Source organism: Rhinatrema bivittatum, chromosome 7, assembly GCF_901001135.1.
Source record: "Rhinatrema bivittatum chromosome 7, aRhiBiv1.1, whole genome shotgun sequence".
NCBI lineage: Eukaryota > Metazoa > Chordata > Amphibia > Gymnophiona > Rhinatrematidae > Rhinatrema > Rhinatrema bivittatum.
In genome coordinates this window covers 91484876-91509640 of record NC_042621.1, presented here as the reverse complement: position 1 = coordinate 91509640, position 24765 = coordinate 91484876, and the positions used below count along the sequence as shown (strand labels likewise).

Here is a 24765-nt window from a genome sequence, read left to right as displayed (position 1 = left end):
TCTGGTTTGATCTTAAAAAACCCGCTGCTGGACCAGTTTGTGGAGGAGGTTGAGTGCGGGTTGTTCTGGGCTGTCTAGATTGTGAACGTTGAGTAGGCCTAGAAGGCCTAGTTCTAGCAGGTTAAGCGTAGTACCTCCTTGGTCTGTAATAAGAACGCCTAGGGTCCCTTCGAGGAAGGCGCCGAGAGGACTGTGTTGATGTCTCCTGAGGTAGTTGAGACAATTGTCGTAGGGTCTCTGTGTGATCCTTACGCTGTTGAACAGCATCCTGGACTTTTTCTCCGAACAAATTGTCTCCGAGACATGGTAAATCTACCAGCTTTTCCTGTACCTCAGGCCTGAGGTCTGAGGCTTTTAACCATGCCCACCTGCGTGCTGTGATTCCTGCTGCTGCTGTTCTTGAGGCAGTGTCAAAATTGTCATAAGCAGCCCTTACCTCATGCTTCCCTGCTTCTAGGCCATTGGTGACTATGGCCTGTGCTGCTTTCTGAAATTGTGCAGGTAGAGAATTTGTGAATTCCTCCTTTTGTTTCCAGAGATCTCTCTGATACTGTGTCATGTACAGCTGATAGGCAGAGATTCTGGAAGATAGGAGTGCACCCTGGTAAATTTTCCTGCCAAGGGAGTCGAGGAAGCGATGATCTTTCCCTGGAGGAGTCGAGGAGTGTGGAAGGACACGCTTTGATTTTTTCTGGGCAGATTCTACTACCACAGACTGGTGTGGTAGTTGTGTTTTTTTAAATCCTGGTGCTGGTTGCACTAGGTAAGTTGTGTCCACACGTTTGTTCACTGCAGATACAGTACATGGGTGCTCCCAAATACGGTGCTGCAAATCTAAGAGCACATCATGGAGGGAAATCGCCAATACTTGTTTTGGCTGGTCCACAAACTGCAGAACTTCTAATGTGTGTTGCCTAGAATCCTGTTCTGATGAAAGTTTGAAAGGGATTGTGTCCGCCATATCTTGAACAAAACTGGAAAAAGATAAGTCCTCTGGTGGGGACCTTTTCTTTGATTCTGGAGGCGAGGGGTCTGACAAAGTCCTCAGAAGAGGGGTCTGTCCCTCTTTGTAGGGAGTCTTTGGGGTTGACCTGGGTGGATGGTGAATACCTAATGGTCCAGGTAATGGGTCATCGATGTAAATTGGTGGAGGAACTTGTTCCGTGGGTTTTTGTGGAATTGTATTGATGACTTTGTGATATTTTTGTAGGAGACGTTGGAGGAGAACTAGATCCTAAGGCTCAGTCTCCTTTGTCGATGGTTGCATCGATGAAATAATAGGTGGTATCGACGCAAGTGTGGATACTGGTCTCCTCGGCGTCGACACTGTCGATGGCGGTAACATTGTCATCGGCACCGAAGTGGATAGTATCTGTGCATAGATCGATGTCGATGCCGAAATAATTCTGGGCGTCGACATTGATTCTCCTCCTGTCGTCGGTAACAAGATCAACCCCGGCATCGGTGGTATCACCGGCATCGGCAGACTTGCCGGCATCGATGCTGTAAGCATCGGCATAGACATACACGTCGGTACTGAAAGTTTGTCCCTCAAAGCCTGTGAAACCGCTTGTCGAATTAGATCGGACAATTCCGGCCGCACAACCGATGGAGTCAGAGTGGTTGTGGGCGGTGGCGGAGGCTGAGACATGAGATCCTGCGCAGTGCCCTGTGGAGGATCTGGAATGGGTACCTGAATCGGAGTAGGCCGAGGCGTTGAGAGCTCCGATGTTTCCTGATGCTTAGGCCGCTTTGCCATCGATCCTTCCTGGGAAGCAGAGTTTGACATCGAGGGGCTTCGATGTCGGTGTCGATGTTTAGACTTTGTTTTATCGATGGATTTTGTCGACGTCGAAGACGATGAAGGAGACGAACGATCCCCCGACGGTCCCGGCCGAGGTGTTTAAGAATTAACCGCTTAGTCGCTCCAGCCGGAGACGACTTCGATTACTGTGAGGGGGATGGTATGAGTTGCAGGCTAAACAGATGTTCCCATCTTTTCCAGCCTGGCCTTCTGGCCTTTCAGTGTCATCTCCGCGCATTGTGGACAATTATTTACTTCATGTTTATCACCGAGACATAATACACATTCAGTGTGTGGGTCGATGATCGACATCTTTCTGGCACAAACAGGGCATTTTTTAAAACCTGTTGCCATTTTTCTTCTTTTTCTCGATCGACAGCCGACAATGAGATTATGAGTAGAAAATTTTTTTACTAAAAAGTAAAAATGAGACTGGGGTACTTACCGGCCGGTAAGAAAAAAGAACCCAAGAGATTTTGAGAGAGAGAATATCAATAGTTTGACTTATAAGTCAAAAATTACATGTTGAGAGAATCTCAATGGCTCCTGTCCCGCGATGCTGGCAGCAGCGCGGAAAAACGAAGACTGAAGAGAGACACCTGTGGCAGAGAATATCATAGCATGCTGGGCATGCTCAGTGGCCTCACTGGGCCAGTCAAAAGTTTCTAGAAACTTTGACAGAAAGTTTTCCCGCACTAGGGCTCCGTTAGTGACGTCACCCATATGTGAGGACTAGCATCCTGCTTGTCCTGGGATAATATGTTTTTACCAGAATTATTTAGTAGTCTGAGATCTTTCCCTAGTGGAATATTTAGGAATATTTTTGTTTTCTTCATTCTTTTTTAACACTGATTCTACAACTACACCATCCCAAGCATTGGGTACTTTTGCGCTCTATATTTGAGGTTTAATTTCCTTGCTACTGGGACACAGAAAATAGGATTGTACTACATTTTTGTTTGTAATTATTGCAGGATATCATGGATTGGAATGGTTACTGGCTCCGCCATAGTTTCCAAAATTGGAGAAGACCGAAGACCTTTGTGCAAGGGTCCTTGTTCTTATGCCCATTAACTCTGAGTGCTTTGCCCAACTTGAACAGAAATCTGGAGTAAGCGGTTTCCTCAGGTAGAGATTAGTGCTCGAGGCTCAGGAAGAGGTCAGAAGGTATTCTTGTAGAACCTCTTCAGAACCCAGAGGGAGGGAACAAAAATCCAGGACCCCAGTGATGAAGAAGGTGACTAAGGAGGGGGTCCTTGCTTGCTTTGAAGGGACATATTCCTGAAGAACGTCCTCTGATTGGCTAGACTCCATTGTAATGGAGAGCTGAAAGCTAGAACCATCTCGTCTGGGTACTGATGGAGTATCCCTATGCACTGGGGATACTGGACTCCTCCTCGAGTTAGTAAATCTGATATTCTGGAAAGGAGAGTTTGAAAAGTACCTTCCTTATCCTTAGCTGCTGGAGAGGTAAAGAAATCCTTCACCAATTTCGCTGCTTGGTCTAAGAGCTGACGTGCCTTCTGGCCAGGTGAAAGTGGTGGAACATCTTTTTCTGATAATCTTGCACATATTCTGATTTCTGCAGAATTTGTATTGAGGGCCGATTAGATGTGTTGAGGGCTTGTGCTTTGATGGTGCTGAGTGCTCTGTTGGCGAATGGAGTTTGTACGATGGCCTGGAGTTCTATGCATCAATGGAACCAGTGCTCCATGAGGTCGATGCACCAGAGAATGATGCATAGAGTGCACTGATGATGCTGATATTCAGCATTTTTTCAGCACTGTCTGAACTGGTGACTCCAAATGGCATTTCTTTTCTTCACTGTAGCTTGCAACTTTTTTTGCTTGACTCTACACTAAAGGCTGGGCTTGCTTCGCTGAAGAGGGAGATATTGTGGAGGATCTCCTGCTCAACTCCATACCCGGAGAGGCAGATAAGACTGCACTTCAGGAAAAGGACAGATTATGGCTTCAGAGAGACTTATTATAATGAGCCCGATATTCAGAACAGACTTAGCTGGATAAGTTGGGCTTATCCAGCTAAGTAGAGCTACTGAATATCTGCCTACAGTCAGCCGGCACCACTTATCCAGCTTTTAGCTGGATAACTCAGGAGTGGGGAGGAATTGAGTTTGTCAGATAAACTAGGCAGATAACTTATTCAGTTAACTCTGGTTGTGCTGCAGATCTATCCTAAAGTTAGCCGGATAAACTTAGCCAAATAACTTTAAGATTGCCGGGTATATTCATCAGCACAGCTGCGCTGCTAAATATCCTGGCTATATTAGCTAGATAATTTTATCTGGCTATCTTGCCAAGCTGCATAGTAGCCAATATTTTAAGCAGTTCCCCCTTTTTCCAGGCCCTTGACTTCTGATATGGGGCATCTGGCAACAATGATGATTGGCCTGCTTATGGTTCGGTCCAAGGTAGCAGTAAACTTCATGTCTGTCAGCAATGGACATTTTTCTACCACATAAACAGTCTTTAAAGCCTTTCATTATGGCCAACCTGAAGAAAAAAAATTCTCTTTACTTTTTTTTTTTTCACTAGCACTGAAATATGCTGTTTGGAGGCTGCTGAGACAACAAAGCAATTTAAAAAAAATGTTAAGAATTTTAGAGAAAAATTGAAGAAAAATACAGAGATAGGCTATATGTCCATGCTGGTGCTCAGATGAAAAAAGACTCAGGGGGCTCATGAGGCAACACCCACATGGGAATTCCCATACCTGTTTAGTTCAGCAAAAGCTCTATGAGCTTAGGGAAGGGTCCATTTGGTGCAGTCGGATGTAGTCATCCATGTCATGGCTAATTCAGCCCTAATTTTTAATGAAGAATGAAAGCTTATGATGCCAGATCCCAGCCCTGATTCCAATTGAGCTGGAAGCCAAAAAGCAGGACGATAAAACTGACTGATCAAAAAGAAAAGTACTCCCAAAACTACTGTGATGAATACATTGTTTAAACTTGTGAAATGTACAGAGATATTTTGTTTTGTTTTTTTGACAAGATGCTATCTAGAACAGTTTTACAAGTGTTTATTTGATTGATAATCAATATCAGATATCCCCTTATTAACCTATTTCTTTAACTCACCAAATTCTTGTGCCTGGAAGAGGAATGTATCGTTTTGAGGTAATGAGTTTCTATGAGAATCAGGAGGCAGAGGTAGGGAAGGAAAAGAATTGTTTTTTCCCAATGCTGTCCCATTTTGGCAAGTCAAATTCCTGAGACCTTCTTCCAGGTCTTTAATTTCCTCATCTTTCATGCGATCAGGCTGAAAGAAATACAGATTCATCTTCTCTATTAAACTGCATAAGCAAATCCAATTTTCTTACCATATTCTACGGTATATTGATCTTTCCATAGAAGCTCCTCTACTGAGGAGCCTTGTTGATCAAAACAGAGTTTAAATATATTACCTGAATTTAAATCTATAGTATAGATTGTAACATTAGACAACTATGCATCAGTTATATCCTTCGTTTGGCAATGAGAGTTTGTGGTTAACGCAGATTTACAAATCTAAGACAGAGGTAGGCAACTCCAGTGCTCGAGTGTCACAAACGAGAGTGGTTTTCAGGATATCCACAATGAATATGCATGAAATATAAATGCATACAATATATCTCATGCTTATTCATTATGCTATACTGAAAACCAGATCTGTTTGTGGCACTCAAGGACCAGACCTGCCTACCCCTGATCTAAGAGAATAAGATTGCAATTCCCTCGTCCTAAATCCACTGTGTCTTTAAGCAAGACAATAAGAACTCAGCTTTCTAAACTTAAGGTCTTCTCTGCATAAAAGGACATACACAAGAATCAAACAAGACTACATTTTTTGTGCTGTACACTATTATCTAAACAGCAGCTAAGTGAATTGCTAATGATTTAGTATCCAAAAATTATTAAACTCACAAACTGTCTTTTATGGTCTTGACTTTTCCAAAGATCTCTCTGCTGCTATGTGCTGTTCACTCCTACTAGCTTAGCTCATTCATTTAGTTGCACACAAGAAAGGATCTCCTGGTTGTGGTAAGGTTACCTTTTTTTTTGCAGTAGAATGGAAATATGGATGACAACGGGCTCAAGAGACAGCAGAAAGTAAGTGGACTAGAGGAGTAAGAGGTGGTATAAGAGGAAGAGAGAAAGAGTAGATTGAGCGTTACTGTGGTCTGTTTTCCCTTTCATCTGAACTTTAGCATTGTAATGAAAACCTTCTGTTGTACTTTTGTCAAAGTCTGTCCCCAACAATTCTATTTTTTTTTTTTGAAAGGTTCTCTTTTTTTTTTTTTTTTATACAGTTTATCACTCATCCCCATCTTAGAATCTAAAAGATTGTTTACATATGTTTTATTGCTCATGAGTTGGTTCATAAAAAAAATTGAGAAACGTTTAGTAATTTGATCTTATGAAGACAGGTAGGTTTGCATCCTTGAACTTTACTAACAATAGAAAATTCCTTGGTTTAGACATGATCAGCTAGCTTTTTTTTTTTTTTGTAATTAACATGTTTATTAGAGTTTTAGAAATGGTTCAATACATGGAACAGCAAACAATGATTAAAGTTTAACAATCAACCCCCAAACGGCCCCCCCCCCCAACCTCTTTCCCCTTTAGTAGAGCTCTCTAAGCATCAGTACCTAGAAAATAAATGTCAGTTAAACCAAAAACTTTCCATCTTTGTAACAGTTACACTGCTGTAGCTAGTCATAAGATAGAAATAATTAGAGGTATAAGCTATACAATGTGCTATATATGCGAGATAGGTATGAAATAAAGCAAAAGGCTATCCTGCTATTTTTGCGCATAAGAATTCAAGAAAGGTTTCCATATTTGCATAAGGGAGGATGTTCGTTTATGCTTAGCAGATGTTAAGGAGGCAAGTTGGTAGGAGGCATACAATCTTTCTACAACATCCTTAATTCAGGGCACCTGAATTGCCTTCCACCAAATTACAACCAAGCCGCTCACAGCTATAAACACCTGGACAAAGAGTCTCTGCTGATGTTTATTTAACCTGTATGGCAGCACGTGTAGTAGGGCTGCCTCAGCAGGAGCAGCTAATGACACTCCCAAGATCTCACTCAGCCAGGAAAAAACTGTACCCCAAAAAGGTGAAATCTGCAGGCATTCCCACCAGATGTGTAAGTAAGAGCCAGTTTCTCCACACATGTGCCAACAAGAATCTGAGGTGTTTGGGTAAAATCTGTGCAATTTATTTGGTGTTAAATACCAATGGTAAATCATGTTGTAGCAATTCGAGATAGATCATTTACTGGCTACATGAACAACCTCCCCCCATGTTTTGGGCCTAATTGCCGACCTAGGTCTGTTTCCCAATTTTCAATATGTTTAAAGGGGAGGATCCCCTTCCTAGACATTATAGTCACTTTTGACTCAGGATCTTTTGCGACATCCATTTTTCGGAAGAAACAGACCGCAATACTTTATTAAAATTTGATAGTCGAGGAGATCACGTGATATGGTGAGCCAGGAGAACATGTTTCTTTCTGGCTCCAGGGCCCGCTCCAAACATCGTGATCCATCACAGCATGATTAGCAGTATACCCGCGCATTGGAACACACCACTGGGCAGTGCTTATGTCCATCGTTAATTATGGGACAGATTTTCAAAGGGTTATGTGCGTAACTTACGCGCATAACCCCGAAAACCTGCCCCTGCGCATGCCGAGCATATTTTGCATAGGCTCGGCGACACACACAAGCCCCGAGACACACATATGTCCTGGGGCTTTGAAAAAAGGGGCGGGAAGGGGGCAGGACCAAGGTCTCCGGCACAGCAGTTGTACCGGGGGATGGCACGCCGGAAGCTGGCAGGCGTAACTATGGAAAACAAGGTGGGGGAGGGAGCGGGGGGAACGGGGAAAGCCATCGGGGTCCCCTAGGGCTTGGTGTGTGCAACGTGCACAAGTGTGCACCCCCTTGCGCGCACCGAGCCTGGATTTTATAACATGCGCGCGGTAGTACGCGCATGTTATAAAATCGGGTGTACATTTGTGCGCGCCGGATAGCGCGCACAAAGATTCGAAAATCTGCCCCCATATGAACAGAATTTCACCAATGATGACAACAAAAGGTGGGAAAAGAGAGAAAGAAAAACCCAGAGCCATGGATCCCAAAATGGCGGTCGCCAGCGACGGTGAGTCTCCTCCTTCACCCCATGCTTACAATAACAGAGATTAAAGAAGCAGTTTGGGAAGCCCTTGATGAAAAACTAACACAAATAATGACCCAAACCGGGGAAGTAAGAGAGGCATTGAATGAAATAAACCCCCGTCTAGACCATGTTGAAAGCTGTATTTCCTTGTTAGAGGATGATGCGAAATGGCCGACCGAGACAAAAAACATCAAGAGCTCCACACCAAAATAGATGAGCTTGAAAATAGAGCACGCAGAGATAATCTCCGATTTCTGGGATTCCCGGAGGCATTGGGGGAAAACTCTGTGTTCAATCTTAGAGGAATGGATACCAACAACGCTAGCGCTCCCACATTTACAGAGGAAACTCGTGGTAGAACGGGCACATCGGCTCGAGGCTAGGAAAAATACAGCAAGCCGACCGCGACTAGTAATCGCTAAAATTTTGAACTTTGCTCACACTAATTAAATAGGGAGGGCTTCCCGTTCAAACCCGGAGCTGTTGTAACAAGGGAATAAAATAAGCATTTTCCAAGACTATTCGGCAGCTGTTTCGGAGGCATGCAGGGGATTCACACCAATCTGTTCAACGCTGCATAACCACGGGATCTGATTGAGGATCTGGCACGCAGAGAAAACGCATCATTTTGAGACCCCAGCTAAGGTGCAGGACTTCCTGGAAAAATTTGAAAAGTGAGGGAGAGACCCTATAACTGGAATTACCGGCGCCTTCCTGTTCACACAGTTTCAGTGCATTCGGTTGGAAGTTATAGACAGGACATAGTTGTTCAGGCATGGACCTGAGGAGTTTAGTTACCTGATTTAACATGTTTAAACTGCAATTCCTTGCCTAACAAAGAGACTCGATATGAGCGTGCAGCCCGATGAGGCTTGTGGTTCAGCAGCGGCGGCAAAATAATATCTGGGGGACCAGCGGTTCGGCTATACCCGGGAAGGATCCCACAGCAGCAGCATAGAGGAGCAGCACATGGTTGAATGTGAAGGGGCCATGATCATCGGAGGGGCAAGTGAGGAAGGGTGAGCAACAAGGAATAGGCTCTGGGTGCCTAGGGTAGTGAAGTGTCCGGGACAAGGACCTTCCTCGGGGTTGCTTGCTCGAAGGACCAGAGCTTCTGAATGGGACTTGCGAACTTGACCGGTCCGGGCTATAGCTACGATTGTTCGTAGATAGCTCTAATGCTCACCTGCCCCTCACAATCTTTTAGCTTTGGTGAGAACCGAACACAATCACAATCTCCTCCCCGACACAGCCGAGAAGCCAGACATCTTGGGATCTTACATGACATTAGCATTGCGGCCTCACCGGACGAAACAGTGTGGAGCCGATATAGGATCAACCCAAATGACACTGCTGCAAAGAGATTCTCTTCGGTTTTTTTTCTTTTTTTTAATTTAGATCACAAAACTACCAGCATACCCCAACCTAAGACTGGAGCAGGGACCCTGGGCACATCAAGCCTGATCTCTTTATCTCATTGGCTTGAGGTCATACCTGCTATAGGGATAAGGAATTTAAGGGTAGAGAGAGGAACAGGGAAGGTATGGGCTAGATGGGAAGGGGAATCCGGAGGAGAGGGAGCAGATAGGGAAGGGAATGGTACCAGTGATGTGTGATATGGGCATTATGGCTGTTATGTATGTACTATTCGAGACACCGATTTTTGGCCCAGATGGGAGAAGGTTGCAAAGGCATATTGGATGCATATACTACTTTGGTCAACAAAACAGATAGATTAAAACTTTTGGAGATAGGAGGGTTAGGCTGGGAGCCCTCAAATCTCATGATTTCAGGTATTCCTATTCAGATATACCTCCTTTACTTCTCATACTGAATAGAGTAATCACATGGAATGTAAACGGTCTAGGATCCCCGATCAAAAGAAAGAAAGTATTGTCTCATCTTAAAAGATTACAGACTGGCATAGCATGTATACAGGAATCTCATCTAACTTCTCTTGAAAGCCAGAAACTAAAAACAGAACGGGTTGGATTGTGTCTCTATGCTGAAGCCCAAATAGGAAGGCAGAAGTTGCGATACTGATTAACAAGCCCACGAATTTCCAATTACAATCTAGTATAGCAGACCCCCATGGGCGGTACGTGCTGGCTATAGGAGAGTGGGATGGCACCCAGTCACTATATGTAACATATATGCGCCGAACGAAAATTCACACTCCTTCTTTGTTAATCTTTTAGCCACAATCACTACCTATTCACATGGTGCCCTTTTCCTGGCTGGGGACTTTAACTGCTTAGCTGATCCAGTCCTTGACAAAAGCACCTCCATCAATACCACACTAAAAGCACCCAGCAACATGCAGAAGAAAGGAATTGTGTTTCTTTGTCACCACCTTAACCTTGTAGATGTCTGGCGACTTTTACACCCTGAGGAAAGAGATTATACTCATGTATCAAGATCTCATCTTTCCCTATCACGGATTGATTATATTTTGGTAGCTAAAGCCTTGTTCTTCCAAATCCAAACTGCAGAAATAGAAAACATAGTGATATCGGACCATGCCCCGGTAACTGCGCTGCTAAGTTTGAGATCAGGAACTACACCACCACCAAGGTGGAGATTTCCGGCTTATCTCAAAGATGATATCTCATTTTGTACCTTTCTCAAAGATAAATGGACATTCTTCTTGACCACTAACCTGCTATTAAGTTCACTTAGAGAATAGCCACTGCCATTAGCAATGGTTACATGGAATAGACTTAGTTTTTGGGTACTTGCCAGGTTCTTATGGCCTGGATTGGCCACTGTTGGAAACAGGATGCTGGGCTTGATGGACCCTTGGTCTGACCCAGTATGGCATGTTCTTATGTTCTTAACCAACAACACGCAGGGGAACCCCAACTGTTTTGGGAAACTGGGAAGGCAGTGGTACGAGGGGAAATAATAGCATATGTACATGCCCATATTAAAAAATTGAACAAAGATATCCTGCAGTTAGAAGGGGATTTGAAAAAAAGCCAAGAGTGACCTAAACAAAAATCCTACCATAGCTAACAGGAAAAACTTTTACCAGTATTTGAGCAAGTTAAACACCCTCCTCAACTTTAGAGCCTAACGCGCTCTTCACAGAGGGGAAACACTTATTTAAATATGGGAACAAGCCGGGAAAATCAATGGCGAACCTTGTCAGGTCCGCGAGGCAGAAGTCCCACATCCTTCAGATGAAAACAAAAACAGGGTGCCCTCACCACAAAGCAAACAGATATCAGTGAGATACTACAAAGTTTTTATGAAGAGCTTTACAGAAGGAACAGGACACAGCGGGAGGAGAAGAGGAAACTTTCTTTCAAAGTCTTAACATCCCTAAACTCTCGGAGGCACAAACAGCTTTTTTAAATAGGCCTATTCAACCCATTGAGGTCCTACAGGCGATATATTCTACCCAGTCAGGTAAATTTCCAGGGCCCGATGGATTTTCCTATGATTTCTATAAAATTCTCAGCCCACACCTGATCACTCCACTAACAAATTCCTACCTAAACGGTCTAGAGCGGCGAGCTTTTCCAGACTCATTCAAGAACCCCTTACTACCGGGCCTCATATAGACAAATCTTCCTATTGAACTGTGACAAAGTTATTAGCCAAAGTCCTAGCAGAGAGGCTCAACATAGTCTTGCCTTCCTTGATTTCTCCGGCCCAGGTTGGTTTTGTCAAAGGGAGGAAACCAAATGCGAATATTGTCAAACTCATATCTGCCTATACCATTTGTCAGTCTCAAAACATACCAGCTCTAGCTATTGGGTTTGACTCGGAAAAAGCATTTGACAGGGTGTCTTGGTCGTACCTGTTTTCTGTGCTAGGCAGATTCGGAATTAGGGATGAATTCCTGCAGTATATTCTACTCCTGTATAACCGTCCAATTTCCCACATAGTATCTAATGGTTTCCTATCAGGCGAAATACTTATACAACGAGGGGTGCGTCAGGGGCGTCCCCTTTCGTCGCTACTTTATATTCTCTCAGTCGTCTAGAGGCATAAGAACATAAGAAATTGCCATGCTGGGTCAGACCAAAGGTCCATCAAGCCCAGCATCCTGTTTCCAACAGTGGCCAATCCAGGATTCAAGTGCCTGGCAATTACCCAAACACCAAGAAGATCCCATGCTACTGATGCAATTAATAGCAGTGGCTATTCTCTAAGTAAACTTGATTAATAGCAGTTAATGGACTTCTCCTCCAAGAACTTATCCAAACCTTTTTTGAACCCAGCTACACTAACTGCACTAACCACATCCTCTGGGGCAACAAATTCCAGAGTTTAATTGTGTGTTGAGTGAAAAAGAACTTTCCCCGATTAGTTTTAAATGTGCCACGTGCTAACTTCATGGAGTGCCCTCTAGTCCTTTTATTATCCGAAAGAGTAAATAACTGATTCACATTTACCCGTTCTAGACCTCTCATGATTTTAAACACCTCTATCGTATCCCCCCCCCCCTCAGCTGTCTCTTCTCCAAGCTGAAAAGTCCTAACCTCTTTAGTCTTTCCTCATAGGGGAGCTGTTCCATCCCCTTTATCATTTTGGTTGCCCTTCTCTGTACCTTCTTCATCGCAACTATATCTTTTTTGAGATGTAGAATTGTACACAGTATTCAAAGTGCGGTCTCACCATGGAGCGATACAGAGGCATGACATTTTCCATTTTATTCACCATTCCCTAATAATTCCCAACATTCTGTTTGCTTTTTTGACTGCCGTAGCACACCGAACCGACGATTTCAATGTATTATTCACTATGACGCCTAGATCTCTTTCTTGGGTGGTAGCTCCTAATATGGAACCTTACATTGTGTAACTATAGCATGGGTTATTTTTCCCTATATGCATCACCTTGCACTTATCCACATTAAATTTCATCTGCCATTTGAATGCCCAATTTTCCAGTCTCAAGGATTTCCTGCTATTTATCTCAATCCGCTTATGATTTAAACTACTCTGAATAATTTTGTATCATCTGCAAATTTGATTATCTCACTCGTATTTCTTTCCAGATCATTTATAAATATGATGAGCAGTGGACCAATCTAAAAGGAGCAATCACCAAGGCAACTGCTCTATATGTTAGAAATGTAAAGAAAAGCAAAAGAAAACTGAAACCTATCTGGTTCTCAATGGAGGTGGCTGACAAAATTAAAGCTAAAAGAACAGCATTCAAGAAATATAAAGGATCCCAAAGGGAGGAGCACAAAGAAGAATATTTGTATCAACTGAGGGAGACAAAGAAATTAATCAAGTTGGCAAAGAGTCAAGCGGAAGAGAGGATTGCCAAGGAGATAAAAAAATGGTGACAAAACATTTTTCAGATACATCAGCGAAAAGAGAAAGGTCCAAAGTGGTATAGTGAAATTGAAAGGTGGTAATGATCAATGTGTAGAGAGAGACGAAGAAATGGCAGAAATATTAAACGAATACTTCAGCTCTGTGTTCACTAAAGAAGACCCTGGAGAAGGACCATCTCTAAACAACAAGAAACTGGAGGGAAGGGGAATAGATGAAAATCCTTTTACAGTAGAAAATGTGTGGGAAGAACTAAAGAACCTGAAAGTGGACAAAGCCATGGGGCCTGATGGGATTCATCCAAGGATATTGAGGGAACTCAGAGAGGTTCTGGCGGGTCCGCTGTGTGACCTGTTCAATAGATCCCTAGAAACGGGAGTGGTGCCGAGTGATTGGAGAAGAGCGGTGGTGGTCCCGCTTCACAAGAGTGGGAACAGGGAAGAGGCAGGCAACTACAGACCGGTTAGCCTCACTTCGGTGGTGGGAAAAGTAATGGAGTCACTGCTGAAAGAGAGAATAGTCAACTATCTACAGTCTGGAGAATTGATGGACCAGAGGCAGCATGGATTCACCAGGGGAAGATCCTGTCAGACAAATTTGATTGACTTTTTTGACTGGGTAACCAAGGAATTGGATCAAGGAAGAGCACTAGATGTCATCTACTTGGATTTCAGCAAAGCTTTTGATACGGTTCCGCACAGGAGACTGGTGAATAAAACGAGAAGCTTGGGAGTGAGTGCCGATGTGGTGACCTGGATTGCAAATTGGTTGACGGACAGAAAACAATGTGTGATGGTAAATGGAGCCTTCTCTGAAGAGAGAGCGGTTTTAAGTGGTGTGCCGCAAGGATCGGTGTTGGGACCGGTCCTGTTCAATATCTTTGTGAGCGACATTGCGGACGGGATAGAAGGTAAGGTTTGTCTTTTTGCGGATGACACTAAGATCTGCAACAGAGTGGACACGCCGGAAGGAGTGGAGAGAATGAGACGGGATCTAAGGAAACTGGAAGAGTGGTCGAAGATATGGCAGCTGAGATTCAATGCCAAGAAGTGCAAAGTCATGCATATGGGGAGTGGAAATCCGAATGAACTGTACTCGATGGGGGGGGAAAGGCTGATGTGCACGGAGCAGGAGAGGGACCTTGGGGTGATAGTGTCTAATGATGTGAAGACAGCGAAACAATGCGACAAGGCGATAGCAAAAGCCAGAAGAATGCTGGGCTGCATAGAGAGAGGAATATCGAGTAAGAAAAGGGAAGTGATTATTCCCTTGTACAGGTCCTTGGTGAGGCCTCACCTGGAGTACTGTGTTCAGTTCTGGAGACCGTATCTACAAAAAGACAAAGACAAGATGGAAGCGGTACAGAGAAGGGCGACCAGGAAGGTGGAGGATCTTCATAGGATGACGTACGAGGAGAGATTGAAGAATCTAAATATGTACACCCTGGAGGAGAGGAGGAGCAGAGGTGATATGATACAGACTTTCAGATACTTGAAAGGTTTTAATGATCCAAAAACAACGACAAACCTCTTCCGTAGGAAAATAATCAGCAGAACCAGGGGTCACGATTTGAGGCTCCAGGGAGGAAGATTCAGAACCAATGTCAGGAAGTATTTCTTCACGGAGAGGGTGGTGGATGCCTGGAATACCCTTCCGGAGGAAGTGGTGAAGACCAGAACTGTGAAAGACTTCAAAGGGGCGTGGGATAAACACTGCGGATCCATAAAGTCAAGAGGCCACCAATGAAGAGTGGGTGACTCGCCAGAATGATGGCTATTGACACAATACCCTTATTAAATAAACATACACATGCTTACTGTGACTCCTACATCGCTCTAAGCTTCAACAGCAAGAGGTAATGGAAAAAAGGATTTGCACTCACAAAGAGGGGAGTAGCTGGCTTGTTACGGCGGTTACTACCCCAAACCAAATATGCCTGATACTTCACTTTCAATGCATATACAGCATAGCTCTCTGCTTCAATGACAGGGGAGAAGAATAACTGATACTTCACACATCCAGCAGAGCTCTCTGCTACAACGGCAAAGGAGAAGAAAAGGGTTCGCACTCAAAACGCGGGGAGTAGCTGGCTTGTTACGGCAGTTACTACCCCAAACCAAATGTGCCTGATACTTCACTTTCCATGCATATCCAGCATGGTTCTCTGCTGCATCGGCATGGGAGAAAGACTGATACATCACGCATTTCCAGCATAGCTCTCTGCTTCAACTGCAGGGGGAAAAAAAAAAAAAAAACCAAAAACAAAAAACTGATGCTTCACGCATATCCTGCATAGCTTCAACGACAGGGGTGAAGAAAAAAAAGGATTCGCAATCACAAAGCGAGGAGTAGCTGGCTTGTTACGGCGGTTACTACCCCAACCAAATGTGCCTGATACTTCACTTTCAATGCATATCCAGCATGGCTCTCTGCTTCTACAGCAGGGGAGAAGAAAAAAAAAACCAACAAGAGCTGTACAACATAGTCTAGGTAAAACAAATAAGCATGGGTGTAGCTTGCTTATCGCGGCGGTTACTGCCCCTACTACCCCTAACTAATCAAGCTAGATATTTCACTTGCATGCAGCTCCATCACTGCTCTCTACATTAATGGTGGGGGTGGAAGGGGAATCGAACAAGGAGCTAAGAGTAACAGATAAGAATGAGAGAAAAAATGTGTGAGGCTTGCTGGGCAGACTGGATGGGCCATTCGGTCTTCTTCTGCCGTCATTTCTATGTTTCTATGTTTCTATATTGAAAAGTAAGGGTCCCAATACAGATCCTGAGGCACTCCACTGCCCGTTCCCTTCCACTGAGAAAATTCTACTCTCTGTTTCCTGTCTTTTAGCCAGTTTGTAATCCACAAAAGGACACTGCCACCTATCCCATGAGGAACTTTGTCAAACGCCTTCTGAAAATCCAAATACACTACTCCTTCAAAAAAGTGAAGCAGATTTGTGAGGCAAGACTTGCCTTGGGTAAAGCCATGCTGACTTTGTTCCATTAAACCATGTCTTTCTATATGTTCTGTGATTTTGATATTTAGAACACTTTCCACTATTTTTCCTGGCACTGAAGTCAGGCTAACTGGTCTGTAGTTTCCCGGATCGCCCCTGGAGCCCTTTTTAAATATTGGGGTAACATTAGCCACCCTCCAGTCTTCAGGTACAATGGATGATTTTAATGATAGGTTACAACTTTTTACTAATAGGTCTGAAATTTCATTTTTGAGCTCCTTCAGACCCTGTGATGTATACCATCCGGTCCAGGTGATTTACTACTCTTCAGTTTGTCAATCAGGCCTACCACATCTTCTAGGTTCACCATGATTTAGTTCAGTCCATCTGAATCATTACCCATGAAAACCTTCTCTGGTACGGGTATCTCCCCAACACCCTCGTCAGTAAATACCGAAGCAAAGAAATCGTTTAATCTTTCCGCGATGGCCTTATCTTCTCTAAGTGCCCCTTTAACTCCTAACGGTCCAACTAACTCCCTTCACAGGCTTTCTGCTTTGGATATATTTTTAAAAGTTTACACTGAGTTTTTGCCTCTACAGCCAATTTCTTTTCAAATTCTCTCAATGTCTTACATTTAACTTGTCTCCCTGAGAGAGGAGTGGGTTCTAGAATGCTTAGCCTTCTTGACAGGGGATTCGACCATCACAGATTGGTATGGTAGCTGATGTTTGCCAAATCAGGAGCCTGCTGGATAAGATAAACCATGTCTGCCTTGGTTCATGGGAGCCACTGAGAGGGAGTTCTGCCACATCCTCAACAACACCACTGTCACAATTCTGCCTGGTATGCAGCCCCCCTCACCCACCTGCCAGAGGTCTTTAGCAAGCCTCCCTCACAGTCACTCTAGCCGCTTTTTCACTGATACCATGAGGCAGAGCCTCCAGCCCTACTTAACTTAGCTTGTCCATTCCCTCCTTGCTTCTTTATCAAGTCGCCTCAGCTCCTTGAACTGGCCTTCTTTGCCTTGGTTTCCTGCCTTGTGACTTTCTCGACCTCCTGCCTTGCCTTGTGGCCTTAACTTGGCCTCCTGCCTTGCAGACTTCCAGGCCCCTCTGCCTTGCTCTGTGGCCCTCCTGCTTATTCCTGTCCTGCCTTGCGGTCTTCGGGCCTTCTAGGTTTGCCTAGCCAGCCTTTTGGCCTTTTTAGGCTCTCGTTTCTTGTTCCTAATCCTTGTTCCTAAAACAGCCTTGAACTGTTCTGTCTAGTCTTTGGTCCTGTCCAGTCCACTCCCAACATTATGTCCTGCTGCAGATCTTATCTACAGCACCATTCTTGCCCTTGGTTCCTGCTTGTCTCTTCAGCCCTGTCTATTCTCGCTTCCAGTTCCCAGCTGGAGCCGTGTTCCGGTTAAGTCCTGCTGGCCACCAGAACACAAAAGAGTTCAACCTGCAGGGAAGGTGGCTGGTATAGGCGGAAGACCCAGCCCAGCCTTGCCTCAGAGTCTGGCCTTACTCCTGCTGGAAGAAATCCCAGCCCTGCTTGCCTGACCCTTGACAACCTTCTGTAGGATTTTGTGGACTGGAGACTGCTATAATCTCCTTAGGAGGCTCCACGTACTGGAGGAAATCCAGTATCCTCCTCTTCTGCAACATAAATAGGATGGTTTTTGTCATCAACCGTAAAAAACCTTCAGGTTAAGACTTCCTCAGAATGAAAAGATTATGACCCACTGCAGCTTGCAGGGAAGGGATCTCTGGCACACTGTCCCCAGCCAACAGGTTGGTGACTGGTGTAGCTGGCTGGTGGGCCAGGGACCCTGTGGACTACCGCTCCCTCAGGAGGAGATGCTTCCTCTCCCAAGGAGCCGGAGATAATCTTGGTTCAGCTCCTGCCAATTCAGACACCCATCTTGGTCTGGGTGGTGGATCGGGCACAGACACCGATGCCGCTGATCAGCGCATACGAGTCAAGCAGTGGCTTGAGAAACAGCAGTGCCTCTTTCAGTACACAGAGGTTCTGCAGCGCCCTTTCCAAGGCCTGCTGAATGCATCTCTCCAACTCCTCCTCAAAGATCACTGATGCCACCACAGATTAGAAGGCAGGAGGAATGACCATGTCCTCTTCAGAACAGAGAGGAGGATTAGTGGCAGACACCAAGACTAGTGGAGACTGACGAGCCCTCAGGATTTTCGAGGATGAGCACTCTTCTCCACAGGGCTGCTTTGCAAATGCTGGATCATCACTGTGCTTGGTACCATGCATTGCTGAAGACTGATGCGGATACTTCTTCAGCTTCCCTTGATGCTCGCCATGGGTCGTTCTCAATGCCAAGATTGAATCTGAGGCCTTCTTTGACTGGGAAGAGCTTGGTAATGGCCTGTCTCTGGGTTGCCAACCAGCCATCGATGCCGAAGGAGCTGATGAACCCCCCCAGTACCAATGACTTTACGTCCATCAATTTTGATGTCTCTGATGCCAATGGATCAGTCTTGAGGTGCCCGAAGAGACATTCCATCAACTCCAAAGGGGGCCGGTGTCCTTTTGGAGTCATTTCTGTGCATTTGTGTCAACCTTGGAATTATGTGATGCCCCCAAGCAGAGGTCACATCTATCATGGGGATCCATGAGAGACATAGTACTCCAGCATTGAAGGCTCCACTGGAACCCTGAAGACATGGCATCACAAAAGAAAAGGGATGCGATACTGAACTCTATGGCAGTGGTCACCGATGGCCAGCAGGTACTGATGGCACCACTGCCTGGAAGGGAATTACTGCCAAAGGAAAATTAAGAAAAATGCTAAAAAAAAACCTACCAAGGGACACTATCAGGAAGACTGTATGACTCCATATCGAGTGTAGAAAAAAGCGAGACCACGAGAAAAAAAGATGAAAAACCATAAACCCCGTGAAGAAAAGAGACTCCAACTGTGATCACTGGGTTCCTTGGAAAAATGAAAACTGAAAGGACCCTGTGTGGACACTTGGTATAATGCATGCCATGGGCATGCTCAGTGAGGCACAAAGTTCTGGAAATTTTGAAATATGTTTTCCACATCGGGATCCACTGTATGATATCACCCATGTATGAGGGCTGCCATCCTGCTTATCGGAGAATAACTGCCATGCCGTGCAAGTTACCTCTATGCATCCTTTTCTCCATTTTCAACCTTGAAGCTCTAGGGATACATGCCCTTTTGAATTCATTTACTGTTACTATACTCACCAGCAGTTCTGGGTGGGCATTCCAGGCGTCCACCACCCTCTCTGTGAAGAAATATTTCCTGATGCTTATTCTGAGTCATTCCCACTGGAGTTTCATTTTGTGACTCCTAGTTCTACAGTTTCCTTTCCAACAGAATAGGTTTGAAGTTCATGCATCATTAAAACCTTTCAGGTATCTGAAGGTCTCTATCACACCTCTCCTGCAGCTCCTCTTGTCCAGGGTATACATATTTAGATCCTTCAGCCTCTCCTCATAAGTCTTTCGATACAGATCTTACAGCATTTTGGTCACCCTTCTCTAAACCACCTCTATCCTGTCTCCAGATCTGAACACAGTACTTCCAGGTGAAGCTTCACCCAGGACCTGTGCAAGAGCATTATCACCTTTTTCTTACTGGTTATTCCTCTCTCTCTATACACCTAGTATCCTTCTGGTTTTAGCTATCACTTGGTCATATTACTTCGCTGCCTTCAGACTATTACCCCAAGGTCCCTCTCCTGGTTCATGCACTTAGTCTTTCATCCCTCATCACATTTAGTTCTTTTGGATTACTCTGCACTTCTTGGCACTGAATCTCAACTGCCAATTCTTCAACCACTCTTCAAGCTTTCTTAAATCACTTTTCATTCTCTCTACTCCTTCAAGCATATCCACTCTGCGGATGATACTAAGATCTGCAACAAATAGACAAACTTTATCTTCTAACCTTCCGCAATGTCGCTCACAAAGATATTGAATAGAGCCGGTCCCAAAACTGATCCTTGTGGCACTCCACTAACAACTGTCTCTCTTCAGAGTAGGTTCCATTTACCATTGCATGCTATCTCCTGTCAGTCAACCAGTTTGTAATCCATTCCACCACTTTGGTGTCCATTCCCAAGCTTCTCATTTTATTCATGAGCAGACTATGGAGGACCATATTGAAAGTTTTGCTGAAATCTATCAAGCACTCTTCCTTGATCCAGTTTTCTAGTCATTCAATCAAAAAAATCAGATTGTTGCGTCCAGTCACAGATGGCTGCGACCGCTCTGCCTTACCTCTTTTCTTCCCTTTTCTCCCTCCTTGGGCAAGATGGCTGCCTCTGGTGCTGCGTGCCGAGGGCCTCGGCGTCTCCAACTTAGCATGGGCGTTCCAGTCCGCCATGCTCACTCCTGTGGCCTCCTAAGGCACATGCACGCATGCACATCTCCTAGGCTCAAATACACGTCATGGCGGGAACCTCAGGGGCGTCCCCACCGCATAATGTCAATACCTCCGGGTATATCAAGCCTCCGCTTAGCTACCACCTTTGAGTTAGCAAGGACTTCGGTTTAGCTACTCTGAACGCTCTAAGCTGCATGCTTAGATGCCGCTTTCACTCCAAGGGCCTCGGTCCTCTAGAAGCTCTAGACACCTGCTCCTCGGGGGGGTCTCTCGCTTCCAACTCCCTTCGGGGCCTCTACTAATTAGACAACCGCTTCTCAGGGGTCTTCTCTCTCTTCTCCATTTCAGGATCTCGGACTATTGAGTACTCGGCTCCTTGAGGGCCTACCGGTCTATGTATCCTGCACCACAGACCTTCGGTCTCACCAACTGATCACCAGGAAGACGCCTACACTCCTGTGAGTACCTCTACAATCCGGCGCTCCAACTCCACCCACCAGCCGCGGCGTTACCTGCACTGCGGGCTCCTGCCTATCGTGAACATCTGGGTGAGATTCTACATCTGAGCCTGTTGAATGTATTGGCACCTCGTGGATCTCAGTGCCTTACCTTCCTGCTCTACACCATCTATCTACAGAAGTACAATAACGCCTTCCATCCAGTTTTGTTCTGCTGAGTTCAGCCTATCGCTGTGGTTCCCCACGGGGCCCCTCCCCGTGGACGGAGTCATCTCCACAGCGACCAAGGGTCCACAATGCCACAAACACAAATTTGTCTGACAAGTCTTTTCCCTGTTGAATCCACATTGCCTCAGGTCCAGCAACTTTGATCAACTTTATTGCCAGAAGATGTGATCAAGGTGACTACCATAGCAGAAGAAAAGTCCATAAAACATTAGCAGCCAGATAGAGTAGGGAAAGCTATCGCTATCCCTGGGCATGAGTAAGAGATCTTTTTGAGATCTGCTGGGAACTCATGACCCAGACTGGACACTGTTGGAGACAGGTTGCTGGGCTCAATGGACTTTGGTTTGACCTAGCATAATGGTAACATTTCTTATGTTCAGGCAACACCAGGATATTACAGCTTCAGGGGCCCTATGTCTGATAATGGGCAAGGAAGCCAGTACCTTAGTAAGTTCTTTTGAATTTGTTATGAAGTGTCTGATCATCTTAAAATTAGAATATTTTGTGTGCTTGAATAGATCTGAAATTCCCTTTAAATGTCCTAATTATAGGTCAGTAAGGGAATGACTTTCCCTTGAGAAATGTTCCCTAAACAAGGCATAACTTTGTTCTATCTTGTCTTATTCATTGTCTGTAATGTTTATTCTTCTCCTACGGTCAAATCTGTCAAGCCCTGTCCCAGTCCTTAAAGCTGTAATTGTAATGCAACCTGTAACTTACAGGCATTTGCAGGAAACCTCATGCCTAACTTGTTCCGACTATTTAAACCCAGTAAAACTGCACTGTTGAAGAGAACGTAGCTCTCTAAAGCCAGTTGCAAATACCTTTTTATTAGACTACATTAATATAATCACCACAGCTTATCTGTTGACCCTTATTCCTTATATAGAAAAATAATTGGAATAAAACCAAAAATAAGCACCTTATGTTCTGGAATTAGTTTACATTACCTTTTCTTTGTTGATACATCTTATGCAACTATCCTCATCATCCAGTATATCATCCAACTGCTCACTACCGACCTTCAACTCCAATTTTACTGGCACACTTAACATAGATAAGGCAATCTGAAGTTGATTTTGGAGAGACTGACGAAATACTCCATTCTGATAACATTGAAGAAATTTACGACATGGTTCTTCGTAACAGAATTTGAGGTAGACAATCAGTTGTGGTTCACTGCAGTACACCTTCAGTATTTCAACAGAATGTGCACCACTTGTTGCTGAACCTGGCAGAGAGACAGTAACAATTACTACTGCATCAAGTCACAAATATGATTTTTTTTTTTACATTACTAATACATCCTTCCTTTAAAAAGAAAAAAAAAAAATCTGTATGGATCATCTGTCCTTTCATTTCCTGTAGATTTTTATTAGCATTTCTCTGATATTCATACTGCATGGTATGACCAAGTTCTTGAAATTTTTGTTAGGTAAAAATCTGATTTTTCACAAAGCTGACTTCTCTGACCTAGCAATATTTGCAGACTGATCTTTTGAGGGAAGAAAGTAAAAACTCTAAATTCTTAGTGCAGCAGTCCGAGAACCAGGGAAGCCAGGATTCAAACTCCATTTCTCATGGATGTTCCTTGTGACCTTGGGCAAGTCATTTTACCTTCCATTACCTCAAGCACAAATTTAAATAATCCCTCTAGAGCAGGGACATACCTACGTAACTGCATTGTAACTCGCACTGAGTTCAGGTTTGGAAAGTAATCAAATCTAAAATCCAAATCCAAATTATTTCAATCATCAGGAGTAGAAAAATCCCAGGTGCCTGGCTGACAAATTTCATTGCTAGAGCCTGCCCAACACACCCTCCTGCCTGACTGTATTGAAGAAGGAATGTTGGCCTGTCTCCAGGGAAAGAATATCAGTGCAGAAAATCCTCATCATTATCAGTTAGGGCAAAAGAAAGTGCTGGCTGGGTTTGAACTAGTGGATTGCAGGTTCGGAAGGCGGAAGTTTTGCCCTTGAGCAAAAACCAGTGCAAATGAACTGCAGCAGAGCAATCCAGAAAGGGGCTGTATACTGTCTGAAGCCCAGATCCGTGGCCACATCCCTGAGGATCCAGATTGGCACTCAGGGAAAAGGGGATTGCAGGAATAATACAATTTTCCAACAACTTCATAGCAATGGGCCATAAAATGGAGCCCAAACTAGGAGAATCCACCCCCTTCCCACACCTAAACCTCTATTTCTCGACCTGGCTGACTAGATTCTGACCAGGATGTTTCCTGCTTAAGGTTTGAATTGCTAAACGGTTGTGAAACTGCTACATTCCCAGCATAATGGTAGGCTACAAAGTGTTTTGTTGTTTGAAAATAAATGTTGAGCTGAAACTGCAGGCGTAGTGATTAATATTTCCAAGTAGGTAACCTGGCAGTTTGCCAGAACACATTTAGTCTATTTCTAGAGCTAGCCAGAGTTGCTACAGAAGTAGCCAGAAAAAAATAATTGACCTTGTCTATGCAAAGCTGCAACTGAGTTTGGTGTTCTTCTCCCCCTGCATCTAGCAAGGAATAGGGATGTGCATTTGTTTAAAATGAATTGGGTCTAATTCATTTCTTTTGAGGGTCCCCAAAACAAATTGAGAAACCCCCCCCCCCCCAAATTAAACAAATCCTATTCGTTTCATTTGTTTTTTCCCCCATTCATTTCTATGGCCATTAAAGTCTATGGAGAATAACAGGTGCAATACAGTTAGTTAGGAATTGTTACAGTATAGCTATTAGTAGCCAGCCCAGTGAGTCATGTGTGCTTTGTTAGACTTTAGCAGAACACTTTGTCAAAGAAATGACATACCATAGTGAAGTATTTTTCTAAACCAACTTATTACTGCTCTGTTGACTGAGACTGTCTGAGATGTGCTGTGCAAAGTGTGGATTCCTTCTGTAGTCATTGTCATGTCTGTCTGTCTGCTGCAAGATGCCAAGCTCTCATACCCCTAGTACTGCCATATAGTAACATAGTGGTGACAGCAGAAAAAGATCAAAATGGTCCATCCAGTCTGCCCAGCAAGAACATAAGAACATAAGAAAATGCCATACTGGGTCAGACCAAGCATCCTGTTTCCAACAGTGGCCAATCCAGGCCATAAGAACCTGGCAAGTACCCAAAAACTAAGTCTATCCCATGTTACCATTGCTAATGGCAGTGGCTATTCTCTAAGTGAACTTAATAGCAGGTAATGGACTTCTCCTCCAAGAACTTATCCAATCCTTTTTTAAACACCGCTATACTAACTGCACTAACCACATTCTCTGGCAACAAATTCCAGAGTTTAATTGTGCATTGAGTGAAAAAGAACTTTCTACGATTAGTTTTAAATGTGCCCCATGCTAACTTCATGGAGTGCCCCCTAGTCTTTCTATTATCCGAAAGAGTAAATAACCGATTCACATCTACCCGTTCTAGACCTCTCATAATTTTAAACATCTCTATCATATCCCCCCTCAGTCGT

General features: G+C 44.2%; 2 protein-coding genes across 3 annotated transcripts in view; one reads left to right on the top strand and one right to left on the bottom strand.

Annotated features, from left to right (window-relative positions):
- The window catches only part of PDCD2L (programmed cell death 2 like), a 113196-nt gene that overhangs the window by 39991 nt on the left and 48440 nt on the right, over window positions 1-24765 (top strand). The window lies entirely within an intron of this gene.
- TRADD (TNFRSF1A associated via death domain) overlaps window positions 1-24765 on the bottom strand; it is a 51528-nt gene that overhangs the window by 18834 nt on the left and 7929 nt on the right. For both annotated transcript variants that reach the window (XM_029608690.1, XM_029608691.1), the window contains exons 3-4: window positions 22251-22531; window positions 4905-5085 (exon numbers count right to left, since the gene is read on the bottom strand). In XM_029608690.1, the coding sequence (XP_029464550.1) occupies window positions 4905-5085; window positions 22251-22531 (462 nt within the window). The remainder of the gene's footprint in view (window positions 1-4904; window positions 5086-22250; window positions 22532-24765) is intronic.